The 27,864-nt window shown below is 34.5% G+C and overlaps 1 protein-coding gene across 3 annotated transcripts in view; it reads right to left on the bottom strand.

Moving 5' to 3' along the window:
* Positions 1-27,864, bottom strand: part of CUL5 (cullin 5) — a 130,241-nt gene that overhangs the window by 46,159 nt on the left and 56,218 nt on the right. For all 3 annotated transcript variants that reach the window (XM_010862833.1, XM_010862831.1, XM_010862830.1), the window contains 4 exons: positions 15,435-15,611; positions 14,011-14,152; positions 12,543-12,688; positions 12,380-12,460 (listed from right to left, as the gene is read on the bottom strand). In XM_010862833.1, coding sequence (XP_010861135.1) covers positions 12,380-12,460; positions 12,543-12,688; positions 14,011-14,152; positions 15,435-15,611 — 546 coding nt within the window. The remainder of the gene's footprint in view (positions 1-12,379; positions 12,461-12,542; positions 12,689-14,010; positions 14,153-15,434; positions 15,612-27,864) is intronic.

Below are 27,864 nucleotides of genomic sequence, written 5' to 3'. Positions count from 1 at the left end.
TAAGCATGTAAATATATTCCAGGAAGAACTATTCATAAAAAATAATCTATAATAATAATGAATAATAATGAAAATTCCCATCAGTAGAGAATTGGTTTCTATAGTGCATATATATGATGAAATACTTAGAGGCATTAAAAATAATGTTATAATACAGACGTGTTTAGCATACCAATGTACATCATATATTTTTTTAAACTTTGGGAAAAAAAGAGAAGAAACAAAAAAGGGAATTCCCTGGTGGTCCAATGGTTAGGACTTTGCACTTTCACTCTGAGGGCCTGGGTTTGATCCCTGGTCAGGGAACTAAGACCCTGAATGACTAAAAAAAAAAAAAAAGAGGGGGAAGGAAAAGAAAGAGTAAGAAAGGTGGAAAAGGAAAAAAGAAAAGGAAAGAAATGAAAAAAGAGATCTTAACGAAGTAAGTATTACAAAACAGTGATGATTGTTGAATCTGCTGGCTGAGTTTGGAGGGTGGGGTTCATTCCACTATTTTCTCTACTTTTGTAAATATTTGAAAAGTTTCATAGCAAATAATTTTTTAAAAAAAGAGAGAAGAATTATGGTATAGATCCCTGTGTACTGAAAAATCCTTTAGAAAACTACTTTATATAGGCAAAAAGAAGAAAGGGCAGTTGCTTATTTCCAAAGAGTCTCGCCATCACAAGAGGGTCAGATCCTTGAGAGCAGGGACCATGTTATTGCTCTTTTGTATTTTTCTCCCCATCATTTACCAAAGTCCTACAAACAGAGTCAATCCTGAGTATATACTGGTTATTTGAAAAATACATCTTGAATGGAAAGGATAGTGATAAACCATCTCTCTCACCTTGTATTCCCTTTCTGTCTCCTTTTGCTAGCTTCCGTGAAGAAAAAAACTTTTTGCCATATGTCATCAATTCCTGTATTTTGCCTGAGATGAGCACAACTTCTAAATCCATAGCAATCTCCCCAGAGGTCTGCAAGGTGAAACACTTTAACTATCAATGTGCTTGATGTTTTTTTTACCTTCCTTTATAGCAAAACTCTTCAAAGATGATGCCTGCCATAAAACACAGCAGGCACTCAGTATTTGTTGAATGAATGAATGCATAGGTCTGTGAAGATGAAAGTTTGGATAGGTAGGCTAACTGACATAGTAGAGTCTTTTTTAGTGGTATTCAATTTGCACAATTAATGCTACTTCACTGAAGTTTAATGAAAGCAATAGGAACAGTTCTGACTTTTGTTATGTAATTTCATACAAGTAATAATTTGCTTTTCCCTGAGCTATAAAATAGAGTCATCGAATTAAAAATTATTCTAGATTACTCCACCTTAAGATTCTACTTTATCATTATCAGGTCTTTAACCATACAAAGATATCTATAATGTATTCAAGAATTCATTTATTCCATGTATGGCTATTCTCAACATTAACTTTTTTTTTTAAAACTTTATAACCAGTGTTAAGTTGCTTCATTTCTAAACTAATTATACAAGTAACTCTCTATAGACCAATGAAGTCAATTAGACTCACCTTGACTTTTTAAATACCACCCTTAATATACTTAAATACTTGACGGTTAACAAGTACTTTAATGCTAATAACTTATGACTTGTGACCTTGTTGCTAATTCAGTTTTTTACTCAATGTTTTGCATATGTAGTAAAATAGTTTCTGTCTGAGAATAAGTAAGCAACTTCTGTAAACCACAGCCCTAAAAGTAAAAGTACCATCCTAGGCACAGCACTTAAATGTTTTGATATGGTAGTGCATTAAACACAAGTAGGTATTACCCCACTTTACAATTTGAAGAAATTGATAACGGGCACACAGCTAGTAAAATGACAGTGGAATTAAACTCCTCACCTTCTTCCAACATGTATGCCCCTAATCAGTGTAACACACTGCCTCCCTTTCAGAGCTTTGGTCACTGTGAAGAAATGAAGACTAACCATCACCATTTCACTCTCTCTATTCCATCATTCCATTTAACTCTAGTGTTACTTTGAAGACAGGAAGCAGTTCTATCTTCTTATTCTTGCTATCACAAGGCTTGACATAGTTCAGATGCATAATAAATAATAAACATATGACTTCAGGTAAAACCAAGGTATATAAGACTATCACCTAAAATACTAATAGCCTCAGAAAAAATTTTTTTCAAGTTATTTTCTTCTATATTTTTTCTCATTCTTTTGGGCATGAATTGATATATAAAAGGAAATACTTTATATACTTTACATAAAAGAATAATCTCACTACAATGAGATTATTGTAAATAATCTCACTATTTGCTACAATGTAGGCAAATGCCATGCTTTTGTTAATAGTTTGTCCCAGGCCCTCTAATCTACTTAATAATCAGTAAATTTGCCATAAAATTTCTAAATTTGGAGAAAATGGAAAATGTCACAATATTAGCCACACTTTTAATCCAACAGTGTTAATTTTCTCAACTTTTTAATGCATAATGTGAAAATTTTTGAAAGAATGGCAACATCATTTTAGAGGGACTGTTTTTTTCTCATTCTTTTCTTACTGTTAAGTGTCACTTTTTGTGGTCAATAGCACCTCTTCAGGCCGCAGAGCTCTGAAGTCTTTTACCCAGTTTTGTTCATCTGCCACAGGCCCATCAATGATAATCAATCTTACTAAAACTGTGTGTATAACTGGATCTAAGTGGGATTAAGTTGCTCTCCTATAAGTAAAAGTTGAAGTAGGCCTATCAGACATCTAATACAATGCAGCTGCCCAGAACTCTTGGCCTAACTTTCTAGTTTCTCCACTGAACTGCAAGTAGCTAAAGTTGCTAAATGGGTTATCTTCTAGATGAGTCAAGTATCACTATATAATACCTACTACAAACACATATATACTGATGACTCAAGCATGCTTGCAACATGTATACAAAGACACACTTACACACAAAGTGTATGATCCACTCAGCCCAAACTAGGCCAATTAGAGTGAGGCTAATTAAAACCAGTGGGTTAAGACTCCTCTCAGGTCACAAACCGGAGGGACAAACTGGCAGCATTCATGATCCTGACTTCAATTCAACACAGGTGCACTGGTGACTCAAATAACATGAACACTACTACTATAGATGAGATAAATATCCAACAGTGAAAAAAATTTAAGATTTCAAACAAAATATATATTCAGTTCAGTTCAGTTGCTCAGTTGTGTCCAACTCTTTGCGACCCCATGAACTGCAGCACGCCAGGCCTCCCTGTCCACCACCAACTCCCGGAGTTCACTCAAACTATATTACCATTCTTTAATTTACAAAATAATATCATACCTAGAAAATGAGGTGTATTACTAGTATCATGCAAAAGTGTTTTGGTTTATAAGTAAAATAAAATTAAATTCTAGATTCAAATAAGTATAAAAAAGATTTTCTCTTACATGAGTGGCCAGTGGGACCACTGAACATTAAAATGCCTCTACAAATTCACACTTCCTGGAGGTAGACACTACCTTCACTGAAAACTTTTAGCCTAGAGATTTCAGTTCAAAATATCCAAAACAACTATTTAAACAATTCACAGCATAACTCACTTTTCTTTGATTCATCTATTATAATCTGCTGTACTGATAACAGAGAAATTAAAATGAAAGTTACATTAGGATAAATCTATAAGGGGATCCTAAAAATATTTTTGTGATTATGTACTAAACATAAAATTTAAACATTTTACATATAAAAAACTGTTAGAGAAAAATCTTGAGAGTAACTTTTATTGGCTATACATGTAAAAATCCCTTTGGGATATAAATTTTTATCCATTAAAAATGGGACTTTGTGTTCATTCTTAAAATGAAAGAATGGTATAATGTTAGAAACCCTGTTAATTCAATTTCCTGATTAGTTCAATGGAGGAAAATGCCATATGATCATCTCCACTGATGCTTCCCATCTCCCCTCAAAAAAAGGCATTCTTCATAATATCCTTTTTTTTTACATTTTATTTTCATTTTAGCACATAAAAGTAAAAATAACAGAGCATGCCCAAACATACATCACCCCATTTCCTATAATGGTAACTTTTTACATAACTATAGCACAACTATCAAAACGAGGAAAATAATATTGATTTACCGCTATGAATTAACTATTGTTAGAAATTCACCAGTTTTTCCACTAATGTCTCTTTCCTGTTCCAGGATCTTATCTATAAGCCCATGCTGTTTTTGGTTGTTAGTTTTCCCAGTCTCCTTCAACCTGTGACAATTCCTAGGTCTGTGTGTGTGTATTATGATCTTGATACTTTTAAAGAACAGTAGCCAGTTATTTGTAGACTGCCTCTCAAATAGGGATTGTCTAGAATTCTCTCATTTGAATAAGTTATTCAGTTATAAATTTTTGACAATAATTCCATAGAAATGATTTTTGTACTCTTCTTAAATGTATCATATCAAGGGGTACATAATGTCACTATGTCCTATTACTTGTGATGCTAATCTTGATCACTTGATTAAGATAGTGTTTCTTGAGTTTCTCCATCTTGAGTAAGTTAAAGTCACTCAGTCATGTCCGATTCATTGTGACCCCAAGGACACCAGGCTCCTCTGTCCATGGGATTTTCAGGCAAGAATACTGGAGTGGATAAGCCATTCCTTTCTCTGGGAGATCTTCCTGACCCAGGGATCGAACCCAGGTCCCCTGCATTGCAGGCATATTCTTTCTGTCTAAGACACCAGGGAAGCCCATCATAGTAACTATTTTTCCATTACCAAACACTTAATACTAAGTCCAACCATGTTGCTGCAAATAGCAGTATTTTGTCCTTTATGGCTGAGTAATATTCCACTGGTGGTGTGTGCGTGTGTGCAGACACACACACCCTCCCTCCCATATCTTCTTAATCCAGTCATCTGTTGATGGGTACCTGGATGGCTTCCATGTCTTGGCTATTGTAAATAATGCTACAATGAACACTGGGATGCATGTATCTTTTCAAATAAAGTGTTTGTCTTTTCCAGACACATGCTCAGGAGCGGAGCTACTAAATGGTGATGTAACTTTATTTTTAGTTTTTTAAGGAACCTCCATGTGTTTTCCATAGTGACTGCACTAATTTGCATTCTCACCAACAGTGTACAAGAGTACCTTTTCTACACATACTCGCCAACATGTGTGATCCGTAAACTTTTTGATGATAGCCATTTTTATAGGTGTGAGGTGGTACATCACTGTAATTTTTATTTGTATTTCTCTAATAATTAGATAGGTTGAACATCTTTTTGCGTGTCTTTCAGCCATCTGTATATCTTCTTTGGAGAAATGTCTGTTCATGTCTTCTGCCCATTTTTTTGATTTGGTTGCTTTTCTGATATTGAGTTGTACGAGCTGTTCCAACACTGCAGACATTACATTCTCAGCTGTATCATTTGCAAATATTTTCTCCCAGGTTGCTTTTGTTTTGTTGACAGATTCCTTTGCTGTATAAAATCTTTTAAGTTTAATTAGGCCCTACTTGTTTATTTTTGCTTTCTTTTGCCTTGGAGACTGATCCAAGAAAATACTGCTATGATTTATGACAAAATGTCTTGAATATATTCTCTTCTAGGAATTTTATGGTTTCAGGTATTACAGTTATATTTTTAAATGACTTTGAGTTTATTTTTGTATGTGGTGTGAGGGAGTGTTCTAACTTCATTGGTTTAACATGGTAATATAGTTTCACCAGACATCACTTGTTGAAGAGACTGTCAGACTGCTTTGGAAATCCAGGGTCTTCTACAGTTCCATATAAGTTTTAGGATTATTTGTTCTAATTCTGAGAAAAATGTCATGGGTATTTTGATAGGGATTGCATAGATTGGGTAGTATGGCCATTTTCATAGTATTAATTCTTCCAATCCAAGCCAGCATGGGATATATCTTTCCATTTTCTTGAATCATCTTCAAATTTCTTTACCAACAGCTTATAGTTTTCAGAGTATATGTCTTTCACTTCCTTGGTTACGTTTATTCCTAATAATTACAACTTTTCTTGATAATTTCAAAATTTTTTTTTTTTACTTTCTCTTTCTGACATTTCATTATTACTATATGGAAAGGAACAGATTTCTATACATTAACCTTGTATTCTGCAACCTTGCTGAATTCATTTCTTGGTTCTAATAGTTTTGGGGTAGAGACATTAGGGTTCTCTATATCAAGTATCATGTCATTTACAAATAGTGACAGTTTTACCTCTTCCCTTCAATTTGAATATCTTTTTCTTTTTCTTGTCTTACTGCTGTGGCTAGGACTTCCAATATCATATCAAACAGAAACAGCTAGAATAGCCATTCTTATCTTGTTCCTAAATGTAATGGGAAGGCTTTCAGCTTTATGGTGTCTGCGGGTTTACTGTAAATGGCATTTGTTTTGCTCCCTCTATACTCACTTTGGTAAGAGTTTTCCTTGAACAAATGTTCATTTTTTTCAAATGTCTTCTCTGTTTCTATGGAGATAATACTGTGATTTTTATCTTTCCTTTCTTTAATGTGGTGTTATCACATTGATTTGCATTCACTGAACCATCGCTGTGATCCTGGAATAAATCCAACTTGATCATGGTATATGATCCTTTTTACGAATTATTGTATTTGGTTTGCTAATATTTTGCTGAGGATTTCTGCATTTTGTATTCATCAAAGACATTGGCCTGTAATTTTCTTTTCTTGTAATGTCTTTGCTATGAGGACTCACAGAATGAATCTAGGAGTACTGCCTCCTACTCAACTTATTTTATTTCTATGGTTTTAGCTGTTCTTTCTCCTCTTTTATTATTTTATTTTGGCCCTATCTCTTCTCTTCTTTGTGAACCCGGTTAAAGATTTATCAATTTTGCTTATCTTTTCAAAAAATTAGCTCTTGGATTCAATGATCTTTTCAAATATTTTGAACTTTATTTTCTCTATGATCTTTATTATTACATTTCCTTCCTTCTGCTGACTTTTGGCTTTGTTTGTTCTTTTTTTATTTCTCTTAGGTGGTGAATTAGGCTGTTTGAAATTTTTCTTATTTCTTGAGGAAGCCTTTAAATGCATCAACTTCCCTCTTAGAACTGCTTTTTGCTGCCTCCCACAGATTCTGGAAAATTGTGTTTCGATTTTCATTTGTCTAGAGGTATTTTATGATTTCCTCTTTGATTTTCATCACGTACTCTTTGAAGTTTTAGGAGTATGCTGTTTAGTCTTCCCATTTGTTATTTTCCCATTTTTCTTTCTTTAGTTATACTAGTTACACACTATTGTCATTAAAAAAAAACAAACTTCTTGATAGAATTTCTATCCTTACAAATTAAGGTTTGTCTTGTGACCTAGTATGTGATCTGTCCTAGAGACATCCCATGTACACTTAAAAAAAATGTATTCTGCCTCCCCCCCCCCACCCCATGGAATATCCTGTAGATAACAAATCCAACTCATCTATTCTTTTTTCAGGATCTCTGTTGCCTTACTGATTTTCTGTCTGGATGACATATCCACCCATGTCAGTGGGGTGTTAAAGTCTCCTACTATTACCGTATTACTGCCAATTTCTCCCTTTATATCTGTTATAATTTGCTTTATATATAGATGTTCCTGGATTGGGTGCATATATGTTAACAAGTGCAATATCCTCTTCTTGTATCATACCTTTTATCATTATATAATGCCTGTCTTTGTCTTTCATCATGGCCCTTGTTATAAAGCTTATTTTTTCTGAAATGAGTATTGCTACTCTTGCTTTCTTGTCATTTCTGTTTGCATGAAATACTTAACCCAACCCCTCACTTTCAGTCCCCTTTTAGAGAGAGTCTTTTGTAGGCAGCATATTGATGGGTCTTGTTTATTATCCAATCAGCCTCCTATGTCTTTTGATCAGAGCATTTAGTCCACTGACATATAAAGTAATTATTGATATGTATACACTTACTGGGGCTTCCCTAGTGGCTCATATGGTAAAGAATCTGCCTGTAATGCAGGAGACCTGGGTTCAACCTCTAGGAGATCCCCTGGAGAAGGGAATGGCTACCCATTCTAGTCTTCTTGCCTGGAGAATTCCACAGACAGAGGAGCCTGGAAGGCTACAGTCCATGGGGCTACAAAGAGTCAGACATGACTGAGCAACTAACACTTTCATGTACTTACTGACCCTTTATTACCTGTTTTTCAGTTGTTTTTGTAATTCTTCTCTGTTCACCTTTTTGTTTCTTTTATTGTAATACTACACTACTTAATTACAGAGAATTTATGTTTTAATGTCTGATAGTGCTAGTTCTATTCAAAGTTTTTCTTTCTCAGTGTTTTCCTGGCTATTCTTACATGTTTATTTTTCCATGTGAATTTTCTTATCTTGTCTAATTTCATGAAATAGTTGTGGCATTCTACTGGAATTACAGGAAATATATAAATTAATTTAAGGAAGAACTGACATCTATATCATTTTGAGTAACAAAATTTAAGAATAAGAGGTATCTTCCCATTTTTTCAAATCTATTTTTGTGTCTTTGGAGTGTCTAAGGTTTTCCTCTTACAGGTTTCACAAATTTATTAAATTTTATACAAGTATTTAATTTTCTTTGTTGTTGCTGTAAGGTTTGTCCTAATATTATAGCCTCTGTTTATTATTTGTATATACAAAGACTGATATTTGTATGTTAATTTTATATCCTATTACTTTCCTGAATTACTTTACAATTTGAGTTAGTTTTATCATCAACTGAAGTTTTTCCAAAGTACTATCATATCATCTTCAAAGTGAGAGTTTTCCTTCTGGCTTACCCATTCTTTTGCCTCTAATTGATTTCTGTAATTTAGTTTCATGGGCTAATACTTCTATTGCAATGTTAAACAGCAACAGAAATAATGGATACAGTTGCCTTGTTAATCATCTTCATGGAAATGCCTCTTATGATTCTCCATAAAATAAGATACTGGCTTTAGGGCTAAGGTAGATACATTCCTGATAATATTCTTAATAAAATAAAAGTAAACTGAATACTTTATTAGCATCATAAAATGCATACATCATGCCAAAAAGAAGCATCATGCTTAATGGTGAAAATTTAGAAGCACTCCTCTCAAAGACTGAAAGACAAAGATCCCAATATTATTAACATTTTTCTAAAATAAACCACTAGCAGATTTAATCCACTGAAGGAAAAAATGAGATATTTATACTAGAAAGATATAATCAGATGCTTGGAATACCCCAAAGAACAAAATAAAACTCTTATAAATAAGGAAGGAATTCAGTAAACTGCTAAGCACTATATGAATATTACTTGAAATGTGTATTTGGTCTTTATTAGGCCTGGCCTCATAACTGGGTACTACTTAGGTAAGACTTGTTCTATTATATAGAATACTAGTCCAGAAATTTGTTTTCTTGCATATAAATTATATGCAAGGTTTTGAAGATTAAGTCTTACAACTTTCAAACAAGGTAACATATATCATAATAATTTCCTAACTTTCAGAGAAAACACAAATGTCAAAAATGTACATACTTTAAAATTAAACTTTGGTGTGCACTGCTGTGTATGCATCATGCATACGTGTATCCCCATATGAACTGATAGGCAATTGTCCTCCACTGGTAAGAATAGCCTAACAGGTAAGTTTTGATTAAAATCAGTATCAATAAAGCATTAAGAGATAGCATACCATTTTCTGATGGCTAATAATTCCTCTAAAACAGAGTTTAGGGTAGTAAATTTGGTCTGAATAATTTTCAGGGATGGCAGTAATTCTTTTCTGATCTGATCTGATTCAAACTGTTCATACTTTGTGGAATTTTAAATTAGAACCCAGGACTTGGTGATTTTTGGTTTACTGTTCCTTCTATTAGAACTTATTTCATCTTAACACATCATTTCTCTTGGAAACAGAAACTGTAAATTAACAAATATATAACAAATATTATATATGTAGTATAATAGCCTTACCTCAATGAGATATATAATAACATATCTGCATTAAGCCTAAATTCCCAGTGTTACAGTTAAGTCCACAGTTTTCATGCTTAATGTCTTCTCTGCACCAAATTTTGCCGTACAAACTATATAAGTGGTCACTGATTAATATTAATCTATGTTCCTAAAAGTTAGAAAAGTGATAACCTTTGGGGAAAAAAGATGGTAATAATAATTTGCAGGAGCATGATGGAAGGCTCTTAACTGCTGATAATTCTTGTTCTGGTGATTTCACAGGTACCTTCACTTTGTGATAATTCACTTATTAACCTCAGATTTCTGTACACTTTCCTGTATATATATTTCAATCAAAATAGTTAATTTATAAAAATAAACAGAAAATAAAAACAAACCATACAAACAGACTTCTCATCTCCCCAGTAAAGCACCATTTCTTTGCAAGCATATTATACTGCACTTAGATCTTTCTTGAAACAAAACAAAAATGTATCTTTAGACTCTAGAATCATTCAGCGTGATAAGATGTTCATACTACTTGGATTCCTTGAAAGAGCAAGTTCACATCTTCTATCTCAAGTTTTTTCCCAAAATGTATAGATGCATATTTTAAAGTAGAGAGGGAGATTTAACTGTTCTATATAAGCTTTCATGTGTATTTGTTTATCTCTACCTTTCTCATTCTCTTTTTCTTCCTCTCTCTTATTCACCCTATTAATTGGACCTCTATAGTTGAATTTCTGTTCAGGTTACTATAAATATGATACAACTAAGATGTATAAACTATAGTATAAGAACAATTCTACCTTATAAAATTACAACATCCCCATCAAGTGATATATGCAGACCAATCAACTCAAAATATTCAAATCCCTCTAACTAAACTCATCTCTCTCCCTCACTACCAAGATATATTATTATACCAAGTCTCTCTGCAGCAGCACAATTCTCCTAAGCCAACACCTCAGAAACATTGTTGATTTTAGCTATATCATCCCCATTCATAAGACATAATGTTCCACCTCTGGGAAGTCTGTTTCTACCCTCTTTCTTTCCAATTCCATTGCTATAACCCTATTTGGTACTCCAAATACCCTGCTTGAATTATTGCAAAAACCTCCCACTTCTAACCCAAGCTATTACCCACTCCAATTAATCTTTCATATTGTCACTAGATTAATCTTTCTGAGGGATAACTTTGAACATGGCATACTTGTTTTAAAAATATTCAATGGCCTTCCCTAACTTCTGAATGAAGCTCAAGTGAAAGTCACTCAGTTGTGTCCGACTCTGCAACCCCATGGAAATCTCCAGGCCAGAATACTGGAGTGGGTAGCCTATCCCTTCTCCAGTGGATCTTCCCAACCTGGGAATCAAACCAAGGTCTCCTGCATTGCAGGTGGATTCTTTACCAGGTGACCTACCAGGAGCTACCAAGACTGGTTTTAAATCTCTACAGAGAACTTCTAAAAACAACCATTACATATGCTCCCTTTTCTGCCAGTATCAGAGTTATTTGAAAGAGGAAATGTACTGCACATAATAAAAAGCAAAACAGACAAGAGAAAAAAGGTCCAACTCAGTCCAATTACTAAACAAATAAACATCACTATCACTCAAGATGGAAGAAGCCAAAGAAAAATCAGAAGTAAGAAAAAAGAAATTCCAACTGTAGTTCAAAAGTCTGGTTGTAAGCAAACTTGAATGTTACATTTTTGAATGTAAATCTAAATTTAGTTAGTAGGCTCCAAAAACTGAAAGGAACTAGAGGAAGTATTACTTCTACATTAAATTTGATTCTTAAATTGCTTAACAAAGCACACTGTCACCCTCCCTGTAAGAGAAAACACCAGAATATATACTGTAGCATGGCAAATACCTCTGGTCATTTTTTTAAAATGAGGAACTTACAACATAAAACAAACACTATATAAAAGACTGATGTTCTCTTATCAAGTAATTAATATTTTATTTCCTACAAGAGAAGTATGAAAACATCTTCCCATAGTAACAAGAAATATCCCCCTGTAGTAATGATTTGGTGCTCACTCATTTGATGTTCGCAGCCACTATTTTATAAAATGTAATTACCATGAGTAGTGAGAATTAACTATATCTCTCAGGAGCATATTTTACTTGCCACCTGAAAATCCATAATATGATTAACTTTAGGTATGCACAAAATATAATAAAAAGTGACTGATTAAAAACTAAATAAATATAGAAAAGTCTAGAGCAGGAATGGCAAACAGATTTTATCTTGCACATCACCTCTGTGGAGAAATAATGAGTTCTGAATAAGGTGCCTTCTGAAGCTGTGCTTTGGCTCAGTGGGAAAGAATACTATAATCAATTAGTAATACTGGTCACAGGAGTGAGAAATGATAAATAATGTTACTTGCATCATGTAGTTGCCACCCTTGTGCTATTGCACTTTAAATAATGTCAAAAAACAAACAACTACGAAATTACTTACTGCTTCAACAGAGTTACATTCTCGTCTTGTTTCTAAATAACGTAGGGCTCGTTTTTCTTCTTCTTTTAATTTAGCATCTGCCTGTCCAGAAGCAAAATAGCAATCATTTTAAGAACATCAAGAAAACAGCTCAAATGATCACATATACTAGGTTCTGACTTACATATTTCATATAATTCTGTACACCATTTTGTTGTAAATACGAGGGTGCCTGTGTTCTATAAAATCTCTCTGTTGAATCCAAGTATGCCTTCTCAAAATTGTCCCTATAAATTTGGAGCTTATCCTCTGGATTAGAACAAAGGTTAACTGAAAAACAGAAAATAAAATTTTACTCTAATTATGATTGAAATCAGTATTTTGAGTACAATAAATGAAAAACAAATATTGAGGAGTCATGTTCAAGGGACTGTGACCATGCCCATAAGAACACACAGTCATATAAGACAAAATCCTTCTCTATAAAAAACTTGAAAAGGTAAAACACAAAGGAGTAAAGTGACATATAGTACAGAAAATGTGAACTGTTTTTGAATAGGAACAAGACTGATGAATAACTGGATGATCAAGAAACCATTCACAGAAAAGATGGGATTTGAATTCAGTCTTTTGGAACAAACTAGTATTTACACTGTTAATATTTAGTTAGTATTTACTGTTAGTAAATCCTCAGAAGTAGAACAATACAAGATCAAACCAACATAAAACAATGAGGTTATCTGAATGAATTGTAAGGTTAATAGAAGATAAGGCAGAATGGCAAGCTGGGAATGCTTATGGAGAACCTCAACTCTCTGGCTAAGTAACCTAAATTTAGCATGGCATACCACTAAATGGGTAATACCAATACCACAGTACTTAAAAATTAATCTTGTGAAAGTATATGGGTTCAATGATAGCAAAAGTATCACTGTAAGAAGACTGTTTCAAAAGTCTAGAAGTAGAAATTAAAGAAGTCTAAGCTGGTGGCAATTGAAATAAAAAGGAAGAAATTTCAGGGACATGGCTAAAGAAAATATAGACTTTATATCTAAAGAAATACAAGGACAACACAGAAAGCAAGTCGAAGATAACCAAAGGTTCATTAATATAAAATCTTCTTACTGAAAACTAGTTTGTGTCAGACATCCTATGATCAGTAAAGATACAGTGTCAAGAACACAGTTAAAAATGCTAAAGTATTATGACAGGAAAGCACAGGTACTATGAAGCACCTAACCTAGTCTGGGAATTAGGAAAGACCTCTATGAGGAAACAGAGGATTTGACTGAATGAATAAGAAAAGTCTGGAAAGAAATGTACACACATGAAATTAACTGATGCCCTAAAAATATAAGTTAAAAAAATGGTTACTTTTTATAAGCTAGAATTTTAGGACTGTTTCTCTAATTTACATAGCTAAAAAGATTTACTAGCTAAGAGATGAGTGAAATGGAGAAAATAAATATTAACTACACAAATATGAATTTTTCCAGGTTTCATTGAAGAATATCTTTTCTGTACTCTTAAAGCATAGGGCACTAAAAGCAGATGTCACTATATGCTAACAAACATAACTGTGATAGTACTATTCTATAATTGTCTTAGAATTTCCATGAAGAGGATATTTGATCATAAAGTTCAGAACATACCATAGGATTCTCTTACTCCAATGACAAGCTGGGAATCAAAAGCTTCTCCTAACCTTTCAGCATGGACCAGCTTCATTGCACTATCTTGAAGTCTGTTTTTTATATTTGAAAAGATTGATTCATTCCATGTATCTAGCATGAGCTAGGAAAAAAAGAACAAAATAGGCAATCATTTTAATTATTAATATACCAAGTACCATATACACACACAAAAATTTTAAGTACAAATGCTAAAAAAGGAAAGCAAACTCTTAGTCCTACATTCACTTGAATACTATAGGAAACCAATATATTTAAATTTGGTAAATATCATCTGGTAAACAACAGCAAAGAACAAGTGTTTGTTAGAGTCAAACACAACTGGATTTGAATTCCAGCTGTTATTTATATGTCTCCTTTCTCAACTGTAAAATAGTGAAAATAACAGTACAAATTTCATGTGTTTGTTGCAAAATTAAACATGGTAATACATGGAAAATGTTACTTTCTCTATATAGTTGAAGGTTGAATTTTAGAAATAATGATATGTGTTTGGGACATTCATATGCATAGCTGTATAAAATATGATAAATGGGAAAAGGATAAATTGAAAATACGTTTGATAATAAATCACAAAAGAATATACAAATTTACTTTATAAATTTTCTATTTATGGAAAGAGCACATACATACTCATGAATATGCTGTCAGTATTAGCACAAACTTTAAGGCTGGGAAAAGGCAACAAAGTACAGGCCACTCTGAATGCCTATGTTAGTTGCTATAACCAGTGAGGTGTTCAACGTTCAAACGGAATACTTTACTTTTAAAATCTGTGGTTCCACTTGATTCTCACAAGTAGAAATACATATGTATTAAATACATATGAAAAACAAGGACAGCAAAGTTAGGTTGTAACTGATTGAAGAACTGAAAGGGAAATCTGGAACTCTTCAATTTCAGAGCTGAGTTCTTTCTATTAATTCATGAGTTGTCACTGGGCACAGAGTTTTAACAGCAGTTTAGCCACAATTAAACACAAAAATTCCAGAAGGTAATATATTAATGGAAGGATTTTTTGAACAGAAAAAAAGTAATTTAATTTATAAAAAAGTAAAAGTATAAAAAAGAAGGAAATAAAATTCTGAAGATAAAACTAGGAAAAGGAGAAAATGAAACAGAAAAGGAGAAAATGAAAAGGAAAAGCAAAGGCGGTAATGTCTGAACACAGATCTACAGCTTAAGACCACATAAAAGAAGAGAGAACTAAAACTAAAAGTAGATGAAAGAAAAGCAGTATTAGTCAATACAACACAGCAAAAGCCGAACAAGAGTTTGTTTATATGTGAAGTAGAAAAACCCATTTCAGTGCAAATTTATTTCGAAAGTCTTCAACTCATCCTATTTCTGAAGAATATTAGGGAAAACTGAGGAAATTGACTTACCTTTCTAACAATACTGTCTTCTACATTTGATTTTTTATTGCTGCCCTGTTTACCCATTAAAGTAATCTCTAGTTGACAGAAAGGCTTCGGTAAAATATCACACTGTGTAAAGAATTTTCGCCATTCAACAATGTAAGCTTTTAGCAAAGCTGTATCATCTTGATGACTCAGTACTCGCTGAAAAAAAGAGAATCAATTTTAAATAAATACAAGTGCTAAAAGAAAAATAAAACATATTCATGCCATCATAAATTTAGGTTATTATATACTCTAAATTATACCTAAAAGAAATTAAAACATATATATATATATATACACACAAGAAAAAAAAAACATATCATGCCATAAATTTAAGTTATTGTGTACTCTAAATTATACCTAAAAGAAATTAAAACTTATGTATATACACAAGAAAAAAACTATACTATACTATAGTATAGTTCATTACTATAATGAACATTTTACAATATATACAGATGTTGAATCACTACATGGTATACTAATAAAATGTTATGTGTCAATTATATTTTAATTAAAAAAAAATCCTATATCCTTTTAGCTATTACCTTCCTACTCTCCTCCTTTCTTGCTTGCGCCCTCCTCCCCTAGCCCTAAGTAATCACTAATTTATTTTCTGTGTCTATATATTTGCCTGTTCTGGGCTTTCATATGGATGAAACTATATAATATGTAGACTTTTATGACTGACTTCTTTTACACACCACAGTGTTTTCAGGGCTCATCCAAGTAGTATTGTAGGTCAGTACTTTATTCCTAAATACTATTCCATTTCATGGACATAACATATTTTATTTATCTACTTATTCACTGGTGAACACGTGGATCATTTCCAACTTTTGGCTATCATGTACAACGCTACTATAAATGGCTGTCTACCAAAATAAGAAAATGTTCACAAAAAACTTATGCACACTTACCAAAAAAAAAGAGAGAGGATTCAAATATCTCAATTCAGAGATGAAAGAGGAGACACTACAACTGATACCACACATGTAAAAAGGATCATAAGAGACTACTATGAACTACCGAATGCCACCAACAAACTTGACAATCTACTAGAAATGGATAAATTCCTAGAAACATACAATCAACCAAAACCTTTTTGTGAAGAAAAAGAAATGTACACAGATTACCAGTAAGTTATTAATATGTCATTCACAATTTAAAAATTCCCAAGAAGGGAGATTGGTTCAAGATGGTAGAGTAGAAGGACATGTGCTCATCTCCTCCTGCAAGAGCACTGAAATCATAACTAACTGTTGAACAACCATCAACAGGAGGATGCTGGAACCCACCAAAGAAAGATACAAAAGACAAAGGGAAAGTTGCAACAAGACAGCAGGAGGGGAACAATCACAATAAAATCAAACCCCATACCTATGAGGTGGGCAGCCCACAAACTGGAGAACAATAATACCAAAAAAGTTTTCCCACTATCGTAAAGGTTCTGAGCCCCACATCAAGCTTCCCAGCCTGGAGATTCTGGCAAAGGGACAAGGAATTCCCAGGGAAACTGAAGGCTAGTGGGACTGGATTATAGAACTTCCATAGGACTGTGGAAAACAGACTTTGCTCTCCTGGAGGGCAGACACAAAATCTTGTGTGCATAAAGAACCACAAGAAAGGAGTAGTGATCCCATAGGAGATTGAGCCAGACTTACCTGCTACTGTTGGAGGGTCTCTTGCAGAGGTGTGAGGTGGCAGTGGCTCATCATGGCACTGACAGCAGCAATCCTAGGAAGTGCCACTGACACTGGAGGATGCCATGTGCCCTACCATAGAGCCTATAGACTCCAGGGTTCCATCGCTTCAGGCTAAACAACTAACAAGGAGGGAGCACAGCCCATCCATTAGCAGAAAATGGGATTAAAGTTTTATTGATCATGGTGCTGCCCACCAGAGCAAGACTCAGTTTTTCCCACTGACAGTCCCTCCCATGAGGAAGCTTGCCCAATCTTCTTAGACAGCCTCATCCACCAGAGGGCAGACAGAAGAAGCAGGAAGAACTACAATCCTGCAGCCTCCAGAATAAAAACAACAATCACAAAAAGTTAAATAAAATGAAAAGGCAGGGGATTACATCCCAGATGAAGGAACAAGATAAAACCCCAGAAAAGCAACTAAATGATATGGAGATAAGCAACCTTCCAGAAAAAGAATTCAGAATTATAACAGTGAAGATGATCCAGGATCTTGGAAAAAGAATGGAGAGGATGCAAGAAATGTTCACCAAAGACCTAGAAGAACTAAATTAAGAACCAACAGAGATAGACAACACACTAGAAAGAATAACAAAATAACTGTGGTAAGAGACTGGATAAGTGACCTGGAAGATGGAATGGCTGAAATCACTGCTGCAAAACAGAATATAAAAAAAAGAATGAAAAAAAAAAAAAAGGACAGCCTAAAAGACCCCTGGGACAACCTTAAACACACCAACATTTGTATTATAGAAGTCTCAGAAGGAGAAGAGGGAGAGAGAAAGGACTCAGGAAAGTATTTGAAGAGATAATAGATGAAAACCTCCCTAACATGGGAAAAGAAATAGTCAACAAAGTCTAGGAAGCAGAGAGTCCCGGACAGGATAAACCCAAAGATGAAGACACTGAGACACATAGCAATCAAACTGCCAAAAACTGAAGACAAACATAAAATATTAAAAGCAATAAGGGAAAAATGACACACGCACAAAAGACATACAAAGGAACTCCCATATGATTATCAGCTGATTTCTCAACAGAAACTCTGCAAGTCAGAAGGGAGTGGCACAGTATATTTAAAGTGATGGAAGGAAAGAACCTATAAGCAAGAAAACTCTACCCAGCAAGGATCTTGTTTAGATTTGATGGAAAAATCCAAAGCTTTACAGACAAGCAAAAGTTAAGAGAATTCAGCACCACAAAACCAGCTTTACAACAAATGCTAAAGAAACTTCTCTAAGAAGGAAACACAAGAAAAACAAAAAACATACAAAAATAAGCCCAAAACAATTAAGAAAGTGGTGCCACCAAGGAAGCCCAATAGGATCATACATATTCACAATTATGTTAAATGTAAATGTATTAAATGCATAAGCAAAAGACACAGGCTGGCTGGGTGAATAGAAAAATAAGACCCATATCTACAAGAGACCTACCTCAGATCTAGGGATACTTACAGACTGAAAGTAAACAAATGGGGGAAGGTAGTCCATACAAATGGAAATCAAAAGAAAGCCAGAGTAGGAATATTCATATCAGACAAAACAGACTTTAAAACACAGACTGTTGTAAGAGACAAAGTAGGACAGTACATAATGATCAAGAGATCAATCCAAGAAGAAGATATAACAATTATAAGTAAATATGCACCCAATACAGGAGCACTCAACATGTAAGGCAAATACTAATAACCATAAAAGAAGAAATTGACAGCAATACAATAATAGTAGGGGGCTTAACCATCCCACTTTCATCAATGCACAGATAATCCACAGAACATTTATAAGGAAACACAGGCCTTAAAAGAATGACACATTAGATCTGATAGACTTAAGTGATATTTATAGAGCATTCCACCAAAAAGCAGCAGACTATACATTCTTCTCAGTGCACACAGAACATCCTCCAGAACTGATCACACGCTGGGCCACAAGGTGAATCTTGGTAAATTTAAGAAAACTGAAATCATATCCAGTATCTATTCTGATCATAACTCTAAGACTAGAAATAAACAAGGGAAAAAGAAACTGTAAAAAAAAACACAAACATGTGCCAGCTATACAATATGTTACTAAACAACCAATTGATCACTGAAGAAATCAAAGAGAAAATTTAAAAATACCTAGGGACAATAATGATGAAAGCACAATGGTCCAAAACCTATGGGATAAAGCAAAAGCAGTTCTAAGAAAGAAGTTTACAGCAATACAATCAAGAAACAAGAAAAATCTCAAATAAAGAACCTAAGCTTACACCTAAAGAAACTAGAGAAAGGAGGACAAACAAAACCTAAAGTTAGTAGAAGGAAATAAATTATAAAGATCTTGGCAGAAATAAATAAAATAGAGACAAAACAATCACAAAGGTCAATGAACTGAAAGCTGGCTCTTTGAAAAAATAAACAAAATTGATAAACCTTTAGCCAGACTCAGCAATATAAAAAGGCTGAAGACTCAAAGCAATAAAATTATAAATGAAAAAGAAGTTACAACTGACTCCAAAGAAACACCAAGGATCATATAAGACTACTATGAGCAACTGTATGCTAATAAAATGGACAACCTGGAAGAAATGGACAAATTCTTAGAAAGGTACAGTATCCCTAGACTGAATCAGGAAGAAACAGAAAGTATGAACAGACCAGTCACAAGCACTGAAATTGCAACTGTGACTGTCATTTAGAGAAGATTAACATTTAGAGAAGAGTCCACATCTATGCTTCTGAAACTGTTCCCAAAAAATTGATGAGGAAGGAAAACTTTCAATTTCCAAACTCATTCTATGAGGCCCCCATCGCCTTGATACAAAATCAGACAAAGATACCACACACAACAAAGAAAATTATAGGCCAGTATCACTGATGAACAAAGATTCAGAAACCCTCAACAAAACACTAGCAATTTGCATCCAACAATACATTAAAAAGATCATTCACCATGATCAAGAGAGATTCATCTCAGGAATACAAGTATTTTTCAATATCTGCACAGCAATCTATATGACACGTCACATCAACAAGTTGAAGAATAAAAACAGTATGATCATCTCAATAGATGCAGAAAATTTTTCACAAAATTCAGAACCCATTTATGATAAAAACTCTCCAGAGAGTGGGCACAGAAGGAACATACCTGAACAGAATAAAGGCCATATACAACAAATCTATAAGTAACATCATATTCAATGGTGAAAAGCTGAAAGTATTTCCTCTAAGATCAGGAAAAAGACAAGGATGTCCACTCTCACCTTTATCCAACATAGTTTTCAAAGTCCTTGCTACAGCAATCAGAGAAGAAAAGAAAGTAAAGGGACTCTAAATTGGAAAAGAAGTTAAACTGTCACTGTTTGCAGATGACGTAATACTATACATAGAAGATCCTAAAGATGCCAACAAAAAACTACTAGTGCTCATCACTGAGTTTAGTAAAGGTGCAGGTTACAAAATTAATACACAGTAATCTGTTGCATTTCTATACACTAACAATGAAAGACTGGAAAGAGAAATTCAAGAAACAATTACATTTACCATCACATCAAAAAGAATAAAACACCTACAAATAAACCTACCTAAAGGGACAAAAGACTTGTACCCCAAAAACTGCAAGACACTGTTGAAAGAAAAAGACAAACAGATGGAAAGTCATACCATGTTCATGTGTTGGAAGAATCAACATTGTCAAAATAACTATACTGCCTAAGGCAATTTACAGATCCAATGCAATCCCTGTCAAATTACCAATGATATTTTTCATAGAACTAGAACAAAAAAAATCTTAAAAACTATACAAAGACACATAAGCTACCGAACAGCCGGGCAACCTTGGTAAAGAAAAACAGAGCTAGAGGAAATCCAGACTCCCTAACTTCAGACTATACTACAAGCTACAGTCATCCAAACAGTATGGTCCTGGCACAAAAAAACAGAAATATAAATCAATGGAACAGGATAGAAAACCCAGAAATAAATCCATGCACTTACAGTCAATTAATCTATGGCAAAAGAGGCAAGACTACATGTTGAAAAGACACCGTTCAACAAATGGTGCTGGGAAACTGGACAGCTACATGTAAAAAAAAAAAAAAATTAGATAATTCTTTAATACCATATACAAAAATAAGCTCAAAATGGATTAGAGACCTAAATGTGAGACCGGACACTATAAAACTCCTAGAGGAAAACAGGCAGAACACTCTCTAACATAAATGGCAGCAGTATCTTTTTTGATCCATCTCACAGAATAATGGAAATAAAAGCAAAAATAAACAAACAGGATGTACTTAAAAGGGTTCGCACAGCAAAGGGAACCATAGAAAAACAAAAAGAGAGCCCACAAACTGGGAGAAATGATGTGGAAAACAAGAGTCTCCAGAACTTACAAATACCTCATGATGCTTAACAACATCAAAACAAACAACCGAATCAAATATTGGGCAGAATAGTTAAATAGGCATTTCTCCAAAGAAGACATACAGATGGCAAAGAGAACATAAAAAGATGTTCAACATCACTAATTTACAGAGAAATGCAAACCAGAACTACAATGAAATATCACTTCACACCAGTCAAAATGGCTATCATCAAAAAATCCATAAACATAAATGCTGGAGAGGGTTTGGAGAGAAGGTAACCCTCCTACACTGTCGGTGGGAATGTAAACAGGTAGATATACTATAGAGACCAGTATGGAGGTTCCTTAAAAAGAATAAAAATAAAGCTACCATATGACCCTGCAGTCCCATTCCTGAGCATGTATCTGGAGAAAAACATGATCCAAAAAGATATATGCACCTGTGTTCACTGAAGCACTGTTTACAATAGCCAAGACATGGAACCAACCTAAATGCCAGTCAACAGAGGAATGGATAAAGAAGATGTGGACATATATACAATGGAATATCACTCAGCCATTAGAAAGAGTGAAATAATGCCATTTGTAGCAACATGAATGGACCGAGAGACTGTCACACTGAGTGAAGGAAGACAGAGAAGGAGAAATATCATAGCACATCCCTTCTACATGGACTCTAAAAAGAAATGATACAAATGAATTTACTTACAAAACAGAAAGACTCATAGACTTAAAAGAACAAACTTATGGTTACCTGTACACACTGCTATATTTAAAATGGATAACCAAAAAATACCTGCTATATAACACATGGAACTCTGTTCAATACTATGTGGCAGTCTGGATGGGAGGGGAGTTTGGGGAAGAACAGGTACATGTATATATGTGGCTGAGTCCCTTTGCTGTTTACCTGAAACTACCACAACACTGTTAATCAGCTATACTCCAATACAAAACAAAAAGTTTAAAAAAATGATCTTGAGAAAACTGGTTAGCTCTTTGGAAAAAGAATGAAGTTAGATCCTTACTCCAAAGTATAATTCAAAATAAATTCCAAATAAACTAAGTGTCCAAAATAAAAAGAACTGGCTAATCAGTTTCTGGATGGAGAAATCCATTACAAACAAAACAAGAAAGGTGGAAGATACTATTAAAAAGATTAATAAAGATTTAGAATCTAAATGTTAAAAAAAATAAAATAAATGATACAAATAAACTTACTTACAAAACAGAAACAGACTCACAGACTTAGAGAACAAACTTAAAGTTGCAAGTGGGTAGGGGAAGAATGTGGGGAAGGGATAAGTAGATATTTCGGGATTGACTTATACACACTGCTATATTTAAAATAGTATTGATGTATGGTAGAAACCCACATACTATTATAAAGCAATTATACTTCAATTAAAAATAAATGCATTTTAAAAAATAATAAAATGGATAACCAACAAGGGCCTACTAAAAAGCACTGTGTAATTCTCCTCAATGTTACGTGGCAGCCTGGATGGGAAGGGACTCTGCAGGAGACAGATACATGGATATGTATGGCTGAGTCCCTCTCTGTTCCCCTGAAACTATCATAACAGTGTTAACTGGCTATATCCCAACACAAAATAAAAAGTTAAAAAAAAAAAAAGCTCACAAATACACACAGATCCCAATGGAAAAGGAAACTTCGTTTTCATTCTAATCCACCAATTACAAATGCGTTTTGTAGAAAAAAATATTTCCAACAAATAAAGTCCAAGATCAGATGGTTTCACTGCTGAATTTATCAAACATTTAAAGTAGAACTAATACTAATCCTTCTCAAACTCTTTCAAAAAATAGAATAGGAGGGAATACTTCCAAACTCATTTATTAGCCTAGCATTACCCAAATGCCAAAATCAGACAAAGATGCCAAAAGAAAATTACAAATCAGAATCACTGATGAATGTCGATATAAGGAATTCTGAAAAAAATCAGCAAGCCAAATTCCACAGCATCATACACCATGATCAAGTAGGATTTTATTTCAGGCATTTAAGAATAGGTTCACACTTAAAAATTAATGAATGTGATACACATTAACAAAATGAATTAAAACCATGATCATTTCAATGGATGCAGAAAAAAGCATTTGACAAAACTCAACACATATTTACGATTAAAAACTTTCAACAAAATGGGTATAGAGGGAATGTACCTCAACTTAATAAAGAACAAGCCCACAGCTAACATTATATTCAATGGTGAAAAGTTGAAAGCTATTCTTCTAAGATCAGGAATAAGACAAGGATGCCTACTCTTACCATTCCTATCCAACACTACTGGAAGCCTTATCCAGAGCAATTAGTTAGGAAAAAGAAAGAAGTAAAACTGTCACTACTTGTAGATGACATGATACTATATATAGAAAACACTACAGACTCCATTAAGTAATAAATTCAGTGAAGTTGCAGGATAGAAAAATCAATATATAAAAATCTCCTGAGTTTTTATACATTAATAACAAACTATCAAAAAGAAATTAGGGGGAAAATATCCCAGTTAAAATCTCATCTGAAAGAACAAAATATCTAAGAATATTAATAAATTTAAGAGGTAAAAGACCTACACTGAAACACTGATAAAAGAAACTAAGACACAAATAAATAAAAAGATATTCTGTGCTTACAGATTGTTAAAATGTCCCTACTACTCAAAGTAGTATAGGTTTGTTATAATACCTATCAGAATTCTAATGACATTTTTCACAGAAATAGAACCAAGAATACTAAATTTGTAGAACTATAAAAGACCCTGAATAGCCAAAGTAGTCCTGAGAAATAACAAAGCTGGAGGCATCATGCTTCCTGACTGCAAATTATTTTACAAAGCTAGTAATTAAAACAATATGGTACTGGCATAAAAGGGTCTTCCCTGGTGGCTCAGAAATAAAAAATTCTCCTGCCAATCAACAGTGCTACAAAGAGTTGAACATGACTTACCGACTAAACAACAACAAATGGAAAAAAGTGAATACGTTTTTCAATAAAGTTTTTGGTGAAAATGAAAAATGCGCCTCTTATTTTTTACTTAAAAAAAAAAGGAACCTTTTGGCCAACTCAATACAGCATGGTGACTACAGTTAGTAATAGAGTACACATTTGAAAGCTGCTAAGAAAAGTAAATCTTAAAAGTTCTCATCATAAGAAAAAAATTGTTTAACTATGTGTGGTGATGGTTATGAAGTAGACTTATTGTGGTGATCATTTTGCAATATGTACATATCATTTTACAAAATATACAAATATCAAATAACTATGTTGTATACCTGAAACTAACATAATGTTATATGTCAATTATATCTAAAACAAAACTTGTACACAAATATTTGTTCACAGCACCATTACTCAAAATAGACAAAAAGTAGTAACACGCCAATGTCTATCAATGACAAATAGGTAAACAAAATACAGCACAGTCATACAATGGGATAGGTCTTTCCCGGTGACTCAGTTGGTAAAGAGTCTGCCTGCAACGTGGGAGACCTGGATGCAATCCCTGGGTTGGGAAGATCCCCTGTAGAAGGAAATGGCAACCCACTCCAGTATTCTTGCTTGGAGAATGCCATGGACAGAGGAACCTGGTGGGCTCCATCCAGTCCATGGGATCACAAAGAGTCAGACACACAACTAAATGACTAACACTTTCACTTTCATACAATGGAGTATTACTCACCCATAAGAAGGAATGAAATAGTGCTAAATGGTACAACATAGATGAAACTTGAAAAACATTACTCCAAGTGAAAGACGCCAGTCATAAAAGGACAAATATTATAGGATTCCATTTATAGGAAATATCTAGGATAAATAAATCCACAGGAACAGAAAGTAGATGACTGCTTGCCAAAGGCAAGGGGGAGTTTATGGGGGCATAACTGCTAATGGGTACAGAGTTTCTATTAATATCTGGGCTGATGTATGTGTTAGTCACTCAGTCTTGCCGGACTCTTTGTGACCCCACAGACTGTAGCCCACTAGGCTTTTCTGTTCATGGAATTCTCCAGGCAAGAATACTGGAGTGGGTTACCATTTCCTTCTCCAATCTGGGCTGATAAAAATATTCTAAAATTAGGCAATAGTTATATAACTTAATGAATATACTAAAACACACAAAATTATACACGTTTTAAAAGGAATTTTCTGGTATGCAAATTTATCTCAATTTTTTTTAAAACAGATCCTAATCTATTTCTCCACTGGACTTTAGCAGGTCCTGTGATTAACTATGACCAACAGAATGCTGCAGATGTGACTCTGATACTTCTGAGCCAAGATCTCAAGAGGTTTGCAAGACTCCACTATCACCACAAAGACTGGTTTCCTTGAGAACAAGAAACCACATGAGGGGGAAAAAGCCCCAGAAGGAAGCCAGTACAGTGCTAAACACCAGAAATATGAAAAAAGCTCTCTTAGACCATCCAGTCCCTGCAGATCCACCACCTTATTGCTGCCACATTAATAAGCTTAGGCAAACTCAGGTGAGTCTAGCCCAAAATGCTAAGTCACAGAATTACGTACAAATAGAAGAGTTATGTTAATCTTAAAAAAAGAAAAAAATTCAATATCCTAATAACTTTCTAAGCAGTGCACATTTATTTTTACTTCCCTTTTTTGTCATTTAAAATAATGCTATAATAAACATTTTAAGGCTCACTACCTGTCCCATTTGGGAGATTTGGTCCTTCCTAACAAGATAAGCAGAGAAGGCAATGGCACCCCACTCCAGTACTCTTGCCTGGAAAATCCCATGGACGGAGGAGCCTGGTAGGCTGCAGTCCGTGAGGTCGCTAAGAGTCGGACACGATTGAGTGACTTCACTTTCACTTTTCACTTTCATGCATTGGAGAAGGAAATGGCAACCCACTCCAGTGTTCTTGCCTGGAGAATCCCAGGGACGGGGCAGCCTGGTGGGCTGCTGTCTATGGGGTCGAACAGAGTCGGACACGACTGAAGCGACTTAGCAGCAGCAGCAGCAACAAGATAAGCCAAAGAAATACAGGAAAACAAGAGAATGGGAAAGACTAGAGATCTCTTCAAGAAAATTAGAGATACCAAGGGAACATTTCATGCAAAGATGAGCTCGATAAAGGACAGAAATGCTATGGACCTAACAAAAGCAGAAGACATTAAGAAGAGGTGGCAAGAATACACAGAAGAACTGTACAAAAAAAGATCTTCACGACCCAGATAATCATGATGATGTGATCACTGACCTAGAGCCAGACACCCTGGAATGTGAAGTCAGGTGGGCCTTAGAAAGCATCACCACGAACAAAGCTAGTGGAGGTGATGGAATTCCAGTTGAGCTATTTCAAATCCTGAAAGATGATGCTGTGAAAGTGCTGCACTCAATATGCCAGCAAATTTGGAAAACTCAGCAGTGGCCACAGGACTGGAAAAGATCAGTTTTCATTCCAATCCCAAAGAAAGGCAATGCCAAAGAATGCTCAAACTACCGCACAATTGCACTCATCTTATATGCTAGTAAAGTCATGCTCAAAATTCTCCAAGCCAGTCTTCAGTAATACGTGAACCATGAACTTCCTGATGTTCAAGCTGGTTTTAGAAAAGGCAGAGGAACCAGAGATCAAATTGCCAACATCCACTGGATCACTGAAAAAGCAAGAGAGTTCCAGAAAAATATCTATTTCTGCTTTATTGACTATGCCAAAACCTTTGACTGTGTGGATCACAATAAACTGTGGAAAATTTTCAAGAGATGGGAATACCAGACCACCTGACCTGCCTTTTGAGAAATCTGTATTCAGGTCAGGAAGCAACAGTTAGAACTGGACATGGAACAACAGACTGGTTCCAAACAGGAAAACGAGTACATCAAGGCTGTATATTGTCACCCTGCTTATTTAACTTATATGCAGAGTACATCATGAGAAACACTGGGCTGGAAGAAGCACAAGCTGGAATCAAGACAGATGGGAGAAATATCAATAACCTCAGATATGCAGATGACACCATCCTTATGGCAGAAAGTGAAAAGGAACTAAAAAGCCTCTTGATGAAAGTGAAAGTGAGGAGTGAAAAAGTTGGCTTAAAGCTCAACATTCAGAAAACGAAGATCATGGCATCCGGTCCCATCACTTCATGGGACATAGATGCGGAAACAGTGGAAACAGTGTCAGACTTTATTTTGGGGGGCTCCAAAATCACTGCAGATGGTGACTGCAACCGTGAAATTAAAAGACACTTACTCCTTGGATGCAAAGTTATGACCAACATAGATAGCATATTAAAAAGCAGAGATATTACTTTGCCAACAAAGGTCCGTCTAGTCAAGGCTATGGTTTTTCCTGTGGTCATGTATGGATGTG

The sequence above is a fragment of the Bison bison genome, unplaced genomic scaffold (genome assembly GCF_000754665.1).
Source record: "Bison bison bison isolate TAMUID 2011002044 unplaced genomic scaffold, Bison_UMD1.0 scf7180017864485, whole genome shotgun sequence".
NCBI lineage: Eukaryota > Metazoa > Chordata > Mammalia > Artiodactyla > Bovidae > Bison > Bison bison.
This window is presented reverse-complemented; position numbering and strand designations above follow the sequence as displayed.